At 34.7% G+C, this 13,471-nt stretch overlaps 1 protein-coding gene across 1 annotated transcript in view; it reads left to right on the forward strand.

Moving 5' to 3' along the window:
* The window catches only part of LOC108776603 (LIM domain only protein 3), a 111,009-nt gene extending 102,358 nt beyond the window's left edge, over window positions 1-8,651 (forward strand). The window contains exon 6 of the mRNA XM_018543274.1: window positions 8,132-8,651. Coding sequence (XP_018398776.1) covers window positions 8,132-8,287 — 156 coding nt within the window. The 3' untranslated portion in view covers window positions 8,288-8,651. The remainder of the gene's footprint in view (window positions 1-8,131) is intronic.
* The last annotated feature ends 4,820 nt before the right edge of the window (window positions 8,652-13,471 follow it).

Raw genomic sequence — 13,471 nt, forward strand, 5'->3', positions numbered from 1 at the left:
GGGGGGGGGGGGGGGAGCCGAGGTGCCAGAAGGGGGCCGAAGGGAGACTGCGACGAGAGAAAAGAGGGGGGTTACGGAGGTGAGATAATATGCTAATGCCAAGACGGAAGGTACATGGGAATTTAAGAGGATCAATGTGCGCAGTACGAGATTCGTACGGGGAATGAGGTATTACAACGTCCTCTATATTGCTTCCAGGCGATTAGATTCTTGAAAGTTCGTTGAACGCAGGCAACTAATTTCGACGAAATTAAACTTTCGATTTAACGTCGCTTTTATTAGATCTGAGTGTTCAATATCCATTTGTTCAGGGATGAAGTAAACGCGTGACGGACGTATCGAACTTGAAACGATAACTTGAAGACGTTAACAATTTCGTATTATACAACTTAAAAAAAATGTTCGATACCTATTTCATTTACCATTTTTTCAACGTGTAAAAAAGATCATATCGAATATTAAAAATTTAACGAATATTAAAAAATTAACGAAACGATCGAATATTAACATGACAAATAAAGAGTAAAATACTCTGAAATAAAGAGAATGGATATTTCGTTAGTGATTTTTAACTGTACGGTGCTACTCCTAGTGTGAGCATAACCGATATTACTCTTATTTTGCTGTACTATAACATTTTTATTAACCTTTTGACTCTTAAACGAAGTGTCTCAAAAATGATTTTTTTAGATTAATTCATAAGATTTTGATACTTTTTGTAGATTTTTTTACTCAATTTTTTAATTATAAATTTTTGAGACAAATAAATGCGTAACTATACAATTTTCAAAAAGACATAGCTTATTTGTATAGAACAAGCCATTCGATCCTTTTGGAAATATTATTTCATAATTAATTTAAAGAGTTAATTTTTATTTGCAATTTAAGAATAATTAATATTAATTTAACGTTAAATATTGCACAACTATATGTATAATAATTGCGTATAATAATTAGTGTATTATTAAACTATAACCATTATTTCATTATTATAATTATAGTTTAAAAGATATTCTATATCGGTATAAATAAAAATAAATGACATTGTATTATATTTACGTATTGATATATTTATTTACATACTTTAATATAATTGTTAACGTCATGAACGTGCTATCATGCAGAACATTTTTGGGGGTTAATCGCTCGTCCCATTTGGGAATTTACGTTTGGGAAATTAGCGTGGGAGTCAAAAGGTTAATGAAGATACATACATTTTCCTATTATCATTATATTTCTCTCTATATATCGACATATTCCATTTCTCGATAGAAAAGTTTCATATTTATTTTTATGCAATATTTTTCATAATATCCAGTTAGATTCATGATAAAACGATATAAGAGAGATAATTACATCGAGTAAACAGTGTGTGTATTTTTACACAACTATACAATGTCTATTATCGGTATTGCGTTAATTATACAGAATTGATTTAAAATAGTTGCTCCGATGTGAATGAAACACTTACTGATCGATATAATGTATGCATTAGAATACCCGAATAGAATGTGTCAGAATAGGATATGATACCATTAATAATAATTAATGTAGCGCACGGTTAATCCCTCGAAATGTAGCGTTTAGCGAAATGGACGCGCATCATCGTAATGCAGTACTATACAGAGCCACGAGCGTATTCCCACACTGAACAAAGCCATTAGTCCATCATTAATCCTTCATTGTAGATACTCTATCGTTGTACATGCGAATATGATCTGTTTAGAATTACAGGATGTCATAAAATTACACAAAATAAATATATTCTACCTGTAATTAATTTTATAAATATATTAAAAAATCAAGGAATTTTAACGCCCGAGAGGGAATTTATTATAGCAATCTCTAAACATTACAGTCAAGATGTTTTCTAAGCCTAACAAGTTTCGTAGGACGGCCTAATCGAACGCTGATCGATCAACCGATTAGATTGCCTCTTGGTCAACGTAGCGTAAGCTGTGTCGTGACAGGAAGACAGAGAGAAAGCGAGAGAGAGTGAGAGAGAGAGAGAGAGAGAGAGAGAGAGAGAGCACAAAGAAAAGGGAGACAAACGGAGGCACGTAGTACATACGAACCCTCGCACGCGCGTGTACACGTCGTTCTTGTTAACGAGCGCATTATTAGGTGCACTGTGCTTGGCTGAATTTCACGTAAAGCCCTCCGCGCGGCCCCTTATACAACGCGCACGCCGAGAAAGCTCGCATGGGAAAGCCCGGCTTGCAAGCTTACGCGAGATTATGAGTTTAGTTGGGAAACAACTCCGAGAGCTATGCACTACGTGGTCGAGCTTACTTTTATAACGATTATTACCAACGAGTGTATGGACCCGTTACGGGGGTTCGACCACGCGACCTCGACATCGAAGTAATGAAACACGCAGCAAATTTTAACGCAGCACTTGATATTACAGATGCTTGACAATAATAAATCAGAAAGACACGTAAGAAAGTTTAACAAAATGTTCAATGTCAAATCAAAAGTATTAATTAAAAAATTAGGTTACAGTGAAATATATGAGATGGTTTTCACATATAAAGTAAACTCGGGTGAGATGGTCATACAAAAAAAATGGAGCTTTCAAAATTATATATGACTACAAAAATGCTTTATTTTGCAATTATTGGAATAATTACAGCTTATGGCTATCTTTTCTATATCATAATGTCCGAATTTATCTTTTATTTTTTTATTTATTTATATAACTTATAATGTAGTATAAACAAAAGATGACATAGACGTAACACAATACTAGATAGTTTTTGAGCTATATGATTTATCAAAACAGAACACCTTTGACACACCATAACTCAAAAACTATTCATTATCATGACTTCTATTTCTGATATTTTTATTCGCCACATTGTAAACTATAATGAGTGTAAAAAGTATTCGTACAGATAATATTTTTAGCATATCAATTTAATATTTTATGAAATAACCGTTGGTACTAATTCACAGCCCGTCTTCAATACATTAATCGCACTAACTAAGTTTCGATTAATGAAACAGATTTCCATTTTTCTCGTAATATTTTTAAATCTTGATTAGAAAATAATGTTTTAATTATTATTCTTTTTGGATAAAATAATTTTGAAAAGTATATAATCTATATTAGAAAGAGTGTATATTAAAAATTGCTATTAATTTACTGTTTCTAAAAATAAGATCTGTCTTAAAAAGTATTTCTGTACGAATACTCACTATGTAAAAAACTAATTCATTTTATACTAGATCCCAATTTTCCATATTTTTATAATTTTATGGAGTTCTTTGCAAAATTAAATAAAACAATCTATAGATGTAATTGACACTTGTGATTTTTCTCACGACAACCTTGTATTAATTTTTTATAAGAAAACAAGTTAAATAAATTTCTTTTCTCCCTACAAGAATCAGGTATGGGGACGGCCGTACCGGGCTAACGACCCGCCAGTAAATTCCGCTTCTAAACGATCCCGGAGCGATTAACTATGTCTTGCCTAATTCTCATCTCGTGCCGAAGGTCGGGCCCGCCTGCTCTACGGTACCGAACGTACACGGGTGGGTGGCGCTAATTTTTGCGCGTAAGAAAAGCCGCGCCGCACGGAGGAACGGGAGGAACCGCGCACCTGGCCGTTTTCCCATCCACGGGAGATCAACGGACAAATGACACGCGATTCTCTACAAGCGCCCTCGCGATGGCGATGCTCCGCATTTACCGTCAGTTACAAACTACCCGGCCTCGCTCTACCCACCCTCGCGTCGGGTCACGATTAATGTCTTATTCGCGCGTGCGAGGTCTCCTCGAGTGAAAGAGAGAGAGAGGAAAAACCGGGAGATTACAGTAGGAGATGAGAATAAACGCGAAAAAAAGCTGCTCAGTTATCTGGAGCATGATATTACGTCGTTAAAATTATTTTGCTATATAAAATTTTTGACAGTTACACAAGAATCCATACGACGTAGTTCTCCAAGGGATGTCCTGAGGACAGAGAATCTCTCTCGAAGAACTGTGTTATGTGGGAACGTTCAAAAGAGAGTTTGTGATTTCAAAAAGGACTAACATAAAATCCTATCTACAATAGTATCTACCTACATACCGGATCTCGCAAAATGCGCGTGCCATTTGATTACGACGTCGGCAGTAAATCCACAGCGCGGTAATTCCTCCTCTGGCAATTGTAGATAAAACTTGAATAAGTCATAGACTTAATTTAACCCACAGCAGCGTTCAACAGTGGTCTGGAGCCTTCCACGGAGATTTCTTAATTACGAGCAAGACCCTCTAAGACAAGAGAACGAGGATAGGGAGAGATAGGAAGAGAAAGTATATACCGAAGGACGAAAGTGTAAAGCAAAAGAGAGAAAGAGACGGAAATCCTGCTGATGGCTATAGGGAAAAGGGTTCTCACGGCAACGAGATTTAAGAATCCTTTCTAAGGGAAAAAAAATCGCTCCCGTCGCGAAGACAGATGATAAAGCATTTCTTTAGCGATACTTTGTCATTTTTATCATAATTATTTACGAGATAATTACTCCATAACGCACCCTGTGCCGGCTACACTTTCTTGCGTTTTAAAACGAGAAAAATGCTTTATTAAAACACTTCGGAGATAACACCTTTCACAGAGTCCCATCGCCGTCGTAACAGATCTATCTTCTTTCGTTCTATTCTCCTATTGCATATACAGCAAGAGACAAAAGCGAAGTATTTAAAACAGTAAAAAAATAGAGATATATTAAAAAATAGATGCATTTATCATTAATCCTCTTTATGCATGGGCGTTTAGGACTATCCTTTTTTATTTTGTAAAATATTGTAAAAAAACTATTCGCTCTCTCTCAATTTTAATAAAACTTGATTTATGAAATAATTTGACAATGTCTTATTCAATTTGGATTAAAAATAAAAAATTCAAAATAATGGATCTAATATGACAAACACAATTTCAAAAAAATAATCTAATTAGTATGACGTTAACCAATTTAACTAACAAAAATATCTTAAATTTGACTCAAATTTAATTTATCATTTACTTAGTAGACGTTACTCTTTCAATGAGATACCAAGAATCTTCTAAAACAAAAACAAATCATATTATTTTTTTGAAATTTGAATTTTAAAATTCTAAAGCCAGAATCAAATTCTATATACGCGACCTCAAAAATACGCATTTAAACAACAAAGTATTCTTTAGATTTCTTTGCCAGAGAACTCCCGATCTCAAAAGATTAATAAATTCTGTTGCAACCTGTATCTGCATTTCTTAGGAATAAAATATCATAATTAAGATCAACGACGTTTCGTTCATCGCGTCACAAGAGGCGTTCCGCGTCGCAAGATAATTGCAGAAAATGGAGGCTTAATTCGGCGCCGTGCGAAAGTTAGTATGATCAACTTACGGGCCGAAATCGTGGCGGGAAAGGGAGGATTCCGTCACGAGGGGTTGAGCCGCACGGTCTGCCGAATTTTAAGCCTGTATAATTTAACACCTTTACTATAGAAACTAAGAGAAACTGAAGGGAAAGACGAAGAGAAGGGGCAGGGGGACACGCGTGCTCGCGAGAAACGACGAGACGGCAACGAAGATCGAAAGACGACGAGGAAGTAGGATCGACAAGATAAGATGAAGATGGGATGATGAGAGGGAGATGAAATGCAAAGAGAGAGGGGGTAGGAAATGCAAAGTTCCAAGTTTTCAACGGCACTTACCTAGCCTAGTACACTCTCTGCCTCTCCCACGGATGCTTTGTACCATTAACGTACAGATATAGCCATCGGATAGGGACGGAGATAAAGAATCGGTCGCGAGAAAGAGGGAACCGCCCAAGTTGAGTCGTGCTGTCCCTCCTCTTTATTCGGACACCGAGATACAAATTCATTTCTCCGGCCTTTTGTTTTTGAAGTGGAGACTTAGACGGCACGTTACGAGAGAGGGATGAGCGGAAAGAGAGAGAGAGAGAGAGAGAGAGAGAGAAACGCGAATTCGTCAACCCCTTAAGGGCGGGGAATCCGCCCGCTGGATTTTACGTGCCGCGTCGTGAATAATTGTTAAAATCGAATAACGAGGCTGCCAGAGTCGATTGATCGACCGAATTTATTCCTGGACTTTGCAAGGTGCTCTCTAATCGGATTATATTCTTCAGAATTACAAATTCGTCTTATGCATTCTGATATGCATTTAAGCGCTTGATAAACGAGTTTCGAGAATAAATTGAACCTAATTCTTAATCGAAATGTGCCTTCTTGCTCGGTTAAATGCAACTCGGAGAGAAATTAGTAGAATCCATAAAGTTTATCCAATTTAGATTAAATATGTAATATGATCGTTATATCAAAAATATCAAAATCAATTTCGGTAAACGATATGATGCATGTTTTATTTATAATCACGTGTCAGGATCAGTGATGTGATTAAATTAACGAGTTACATTCCTAATAATTAATCCCCAAAAGAGGGAATATATGAAACTTATTATATATTCCAGTATTAATTTTTGTTTAATCTTTCATTTTGCGCACTACCTCGAATAAGTCCATGACGGCTTTTCGAATAAAGAAACTGTCTCGTTCTATTTGAAATTGGTATTATTATAATAACCACATATTTACCGATAAAAATTGTCCGTTGAACTAAATTAAAAGTTGCCCACGCGTCGTTTTTCAGAAAATAGTCGCGACTATTTGCAGCCATATTATTTAACGATAATCATGGTTAATTAAATCTTCTTTCTCGCAATCTATGTTACAGTTAGAGTTATAATCTAGACAAGGACACGAGTCACTAACCAGAATTTGTTAACTAAGGCGGTCCGTGCGATTCACCTTCAGTGGTACGGTATTACACAGACATTGATATACTAAGTCACAACTCAGAGTTGGTCGGTAAAATCCAGTGAGTGGAAAAAAACCATGGTAAAATTTTCGGATTTCACCGTCCTGGACTCTATTCAATGGAATAAACTGGCAAAAATCATAAAAATAAATAATATGTAATATCAAAATATACTTGTATACTTTATGCAAAATAATGTTTGCTTTAATTAATAATAAATCATATAAATGATAATTTAAAGAACAAAACAGACTATGGCTGCATTCAGCAGAAAAAGTACCTTTATAACTGTTGTAAAATTCTTTAATATGATTAGTTTATACATTTAGATTTAGTGAAGAATTAAGAGAAAAACCTTTCAATCGTATTAAAAAATTTTACAACAAACAAAACTACTTTTTCTGCTGAGCGCCAATCATAACAAAATATCCTGGCTTATAATAAAGTGAAGATAGGTCATATAAAGAGCATATGATTAAAGATTATAATTCAAAATAATTTATATTTTGAATTAATGAATTATTTTGAATTGTGAAATGTTTAATCATATGCTCTTTATACGACCTATCTTTTTTTTATCATTGCTTAGCAATTTAGAGCTAGATATTTGAAATTTATTATAAAGTACTTTTAACTCAAATTAATATATTTTTAAAACCTTTGGAGATAACATAAATTTTATAACTTTTAGTTTCACGAGAAGAACACAGAATTCAAAATTATTACCAACATAGACTAATTCGTGTTTATTATTCAATATCTTATGAAAGCTAATTTATTTGTTACGTCAATTCCTAATCTACCGATTTTATTTGGGATAAAGTTCTCTTAAATTGGAAAACACTCTCAAATTGACGATGAACTAGATTACTAGAATAATGATAACCGAATAATGGATTAGAATATTAATAATAAAAATTTCTATTTTTATTGCTTTTAATAGAAGAAATAAGTTTTTGCCGATTTTTTCCAGAAAATAATAATGTGGAATTTTGCCAACCCTGTTACAACTAGTTGTCAAAAAATCTTTAAACAAAAGAAAACGTGTACTTCTCTAAATATATAGAAAATGTTTTATATAGATATACATATAGATCGCTAGAGAAATAAAGTATAAATGTGCTGCTTCGATCCGCGTTTCCGCTGTTCGCAGCGGTATTATTCCGTGGCATTCTTTACGAAGGACGTGATGCCCCCGGTTACACATAAATTTTCCGCTAAGTCGAGATCGTCGATCGAGCCAAATTGAAAGAGAAAAATCGAACACCCGTACTGCGACGGCCCGTAATTCTCACGCGTCTTCTTTTATCTTGCAGAACGTAGCGGGTGGTCAGCGACAGGCGAACGGGGAAGCGGCAGCCCATAACCACAACGGATATCCAGCACCAGCCAGCTCGAGCGCCCATAACGTCCTGAACCCCATGAATAATTTAAACGGTATCAATGCGCAAGCATCGTACGATGCCAAATGACAAACGAAGTAAGCGCCGATATATCGATTGAGTCGCCCGAGGGGAGATCGACTCGTGTGCCGTTCTCATTGTCTTCGTGGTTTACCGTGCTGATCGTCCGAACTATCGTCCTAACTTTAGCACGCGACCCACGGCAGATTGCGTATAATCGAGTATCCCTTAACTGTCGAGAAGAAAATGATACCGTCAAGTTGTCGCGAACGAGAAAAGTGTTACCGCGTATAGATATGTATATTATATAATCGCATTAAATGATTCGCTTCGTGTCACGATCGGAGATCGATCAGGCGAACTCTGTGTGTGAATAGAAGACAACTATAAAAAGTATGATAGAGTATTGCAGACAACGTAAGTAAGCGGCGTAGGAGAATTTAATATCTGATAAAATAATTAACAAATATCGCCGTATTAATAAAAAAAAGTAATACACTTAAAAAATAGCAGCTTTTTAGAGTATTAATTAAGGTAGTTAATATGCATAATACTCACTTTTTTTCATGTTATATTTTCAATTATAATGAAATCTTTAAAACTCATAAATTTTCAAAATTTGAACACTGCAATCTCATGCTAAGTTGCAAAAACGCTTTTATATTTACTAATAATTGCAATCATTTTTACTGTGATAATAATTATATAATTATGTATTGTCTATCAAATTGTTTTTCGCGATATAAAAACCTGCGGTTGACTCTTATGGCTTTGCATATTACATTATTTTCTTATTTTATTGCATCAAAAATTCTTCTCAGTGTAATATAGGATTGTGTCATCTTTCATCAAAGTTGTGATATCTTTTCATAAAATGTGTAATTTTTCTACAAAATATATTAGTTTTTTGAATTTATATTTTTATTATTTCAGAAATACTATTTTTACTTGTATCACTTTTCTATCAACGCGGCAAAATATTATGATATTCCATCTTTGAAATTTCCCAATAAATGACAAGATTGTCGCAATGCTGTTATTTCTCCTACGCTATCTTAGGCGTCGTTTGGCGAATACGTATTTCCTGGACGAATTATTATTCCGTCTTCTCGAATAGATTCTCTCCAATATAAGATAGAACGTGAGGGAAGAATATATAAATCCAAAATGCGTCTTTCGTTCTTGCATTTCATTAGTTAGATTCATGTATTCGAACGAATTCGTCTTCCCCGCGCTCGACTGGCTAGACGATAAATAAGTAAATAGATAGTTAAATAGATAAGTAGGTAGATAACTAACAGAACGTATATCGGCCAATTGTGGCGAACTATTGGTGCTCTTTAGATTATAATTGATCGAGTTTGCATGATTCAATTCAGATTGCTAAAGCGTATTGCTAAAGAAAAAGATAAATTTAAAAAAAATGAAACTTGTGTGGAAATTTACGAGCTAGAAAAGCATTTCCATCGCGATCCTTCCCGGATTTATTCGCTTTCAATCCTACGGCAAACGCATCGACTTCCGGTGCCAGATATCTTCAACAGCTGACGTGTCATGAACGGAAATCCGAAACTTCGGGACAGTAAATAAAGTTCGGTATCGCGTATTTAACGTTCGTCTCACCGAGAGGGGAGAGATACACAGGATGATTCTCGGAGGGCCTTGGTCCAACTGGACAGGCATCGAGAACGAGATCGAATCGATGGGCTTCAAGAAAGCGACGCAGTACTGCAACCAGCAGTGGCAACCGCCTCTCCAGCTCGCCACCCCATGGGGCTCATACGTTAGGGGTGACTTAAGCATTGTTTCAACTTCGAATCTCCCAGCAGAGGCCCAGATTGATGTCGCGAACTTTTCCGCTGCCTTATTTGCGAGTCAGATAACGAGACTGAGTTATGCCCAAAGTTCTCTCTTGATCTCTCTTTCTCCGGCCCGGCTCGTGCTGATCGTATCGGATCACGAAGAATACTCGTAGTCGAGAAGGATGTTTTATTTCCTTCTCTTTGGGGATTCGTCGTCGATGCCAAAAGTACCTACGTCAAACGGTAATAAGCTAACAGCTGTGCGCCAAGAAACTGCTAAAAACTAATCCTGAAGAAATATTATCTTCGCGGTTTTCACTTCGACCGTAAGTATAAGATAAAAGAACTTTGTTGTGCAATTGGTGAAAGGGGGCAATAATTATTGTTGATTATTGATGGCAAGGGTTTAAGAGATAAATATTGCAGCCGTAGCTTCGCAAAACTAACTGGAGTTGATTATGAGTTTGTTGTTAATAAATTATGTAAATATTTTAGATTACATTTTTCATATGTTATAATATGCAATTTTATGAGAATATAACCGTATATAAATAACTTGGTTTCGCACTATTTTTATATCACTTATTTGTCACAACGACATAATTTAAAAAATTATCATTTTTTAATTACTTGCAGAAAAATAACAGAAACTTAAAGAAGAAAAAATAGAACACGTGTTAAAAAACATATTTTTATTTCTTTACAATCAGTTATATTACGCTAAATTCTCATTTCAAAATTAATATTATAAAAGTTTTAATGAATCAAAAAACATTGAGATTTATTAATTTTTTTAATTATGTCATTGTTGTATTCTATAGAATTCCGTTTTGAAATGTATTAAGAGATCTATGTATGTATATAAATGGCCGGAACTTTCGGATTATTATAAATAATATTATTATATATGTACCATAATAACGAGTGCCAATTCGTCAGTGATTCAGCACACTTTCCTTCGCAAATAAAAGCATCATACAAGTACGCGTTTATTTCAATATGCCAAAATTTAGTAATCATTTAAAATTTTTAAGACGACAAGAGAGAACTATTACCGACTTGCAGTTTATATTTTGATACTACAACCACGAGTCTCCATACACGACGAGTTATATTCACCAAGCGCATTAAAGTCATTCAACTGATTGTGAGCCAGACGTGATTCCTTTCGACATTTAAACGTTCTTCAACGATTGTAATAAATAATTCTCTCGCAAAATCATGGCGATTAGACAGAATAATACCAGCATATAGTTCCTAAACATAAAGGATCCTCGACGAAACGACTACGATCGCTAAAGACACATTTGTACCGCACTTGCGACTATCAAATGAACACGGCACAGCCAGTGCGAGCATCGGAGCCCTTTTGTACATTGTATCCTACAGTAACGCTTTCTAAATCCCCCGCGTAAATCATGGACTATTATGCATCCCAGTACTGATCGCGCTTGGATCACGATGTACGAAAGAACTCGAAATCATTAATTAAGGAAGTGTATAACGTTCGCTAATATGTAGATACGTTTTGTATTCATAGTTGTATCATAGAGGTATTAATAAATTTGTTTCGATGTTATGCAAAACTGCAGTTATGATTTTGAATCACGGAACGTGTTACCAGACAGGGTGTTTACTGAATTCTTGTAAAAAGTTCCATGAGAATTTTCGAATTTTCTAGATTATTTTCGTTCAAGATTTTAAGTAAGATTAAAAAATTTTTTAATGCAACGTTGAAATAAATTAAAATGTAAATAACCTGTAGACGAACTACATATATATTATAAATTAATAGAAGACAGGGAGATTGTATCTATCATTTTTTAATAATTGAAACTATGAAAATTATAGGATGGTATAGGGAAGATTTATTCTATAATATACAATAGTATCAATGAGCAATAAGCTATTTTTTTCTCTCTCTATCAAGTATATATTCTCTACTAGTTCTTTGTTTTTTTAATAAAACCTCGCAAAACATATAAAATAATACGCAGATGTATGTATATGCTATAATTGTTGCTAACCAATTGTCAACATTTAATAAAATTATTATTATTGTTATTATATTGTTTCATTATATTCCAAAAATGACACAACTAAAAAAATGTGATTTTTCAATTACTAGTACCTATGAATGAGTTAGATAAAAATTACTCTATCAGTCAGTGAAAATGAACTAATTTAACTTTACAATCCGTCCGCCAAATAACACCTGTGTTGTCTTTAAAATTTTTAAAAAGATTAATAGATCGTAATACCTTCCACAAGAGTACTATGTTTCATTGTGTCGCTTTTGTAAATAAAAAAGAGTACAGAGAACATTTAAAGTTAGGATAATTTTGACAAAGTTTAAAGAAGAAATTATTTTATTTTAAATTCAGTTATTTCAGTTGATCAAGTAAATATAAACTATTTATGTGGTAATATTAGAGATCCATTAAAATCGTTAAAATTCAAAAAAGTTTTTAAAGGTTTAAGTATTTTTATTCATAGCTTTCTGTGAATCAAAAATAATAAAAATGACATTTAATCACGTTTCTAATATTCTTTTTGCCGGTATTATTTGATTAGTTCATAATTTTCTGTTAAGTTAAAAAATAGTTTTTTCTAAAAAATTTAGTTCTTGAGTTGTGTCACTTTTAAAGTAAGGAGACGATATATTTTCTATTACTAGGGTAAAAAATAAAAAAATTATGTTTTCAAAAATAGAAGTTAAATTTGAGAGTAAAATTCCAATTCCTAAGTATTGATAATGTTTCATTAAAAGACTATGATTTTCAAATGTAAAAAAAATTCTCTGGAAATTTTCCCAGATAGTAAACACCCTACGAGACTAAACCAAAACTGGCTCACCCCATTTCCCGTTTTTTCTTCAGCTTTCTTAAAGGTTTATGTTCTTGTTTCCGTCGTGAACGCGCGATATTGATTCGACGTTGCGACGCGGGAATCAACACGCGGAATGACTTTTGCCGACTCGACGGCCTCTCCCTTCTCTCCTTTTGCATCCGCCTGTTCGTATCTTTCTTGAATTATTTAAGGGCGCTACGTGATTGGCCGACAAATCCGGCCCGCCTCAATAATTTACCAATCATACGCGATCCTTTGTGTTTTATACGTCGCGTTTCGAATAAATCGCATTGTGTATTCAGGAGAGCGGCGTCCAACTCTATTCGGGTGCGAACGCGAACCCTCTCCGCGTATCCGGCGTCGCAAAAAAAAAGGCGAAGCGCGAAGAAACGGAAGAGGAACCGACCGGAAAGATCGCGAAGGGGCCGATCCGCGCACGATTCGCACGAATTGACTCGAAATTCGGCTGAACATCGCGAATTTATGACGAAGCCACGAAGGAGAGCAATATCCCTCATCCCCTATAACGCTTGGGTTCACAAGTATTGCTAACGCGAAGTTAAGTTTAATACTTGATGTAGCTCGCAGCGGCACGCTGAAT

This window comes from Cyphomyrmex costatus, unplaced genomic scaffold (genome assembly GCF_001594065.2).
Source record: "Cyphomyrmex costatus isolate MS0001 unplaced genomic scaffold, Ccosl1.0 scaffold364, whole genome shotgun sequence".
In the NCBI taxonomy this organism is placed as follows: Eukaryota; Metazoa; Arthropoda; class Insecta; order Hymenoptera; family Formicidae; genus Cyphomyrmex; species Cyphomyrmex costatus.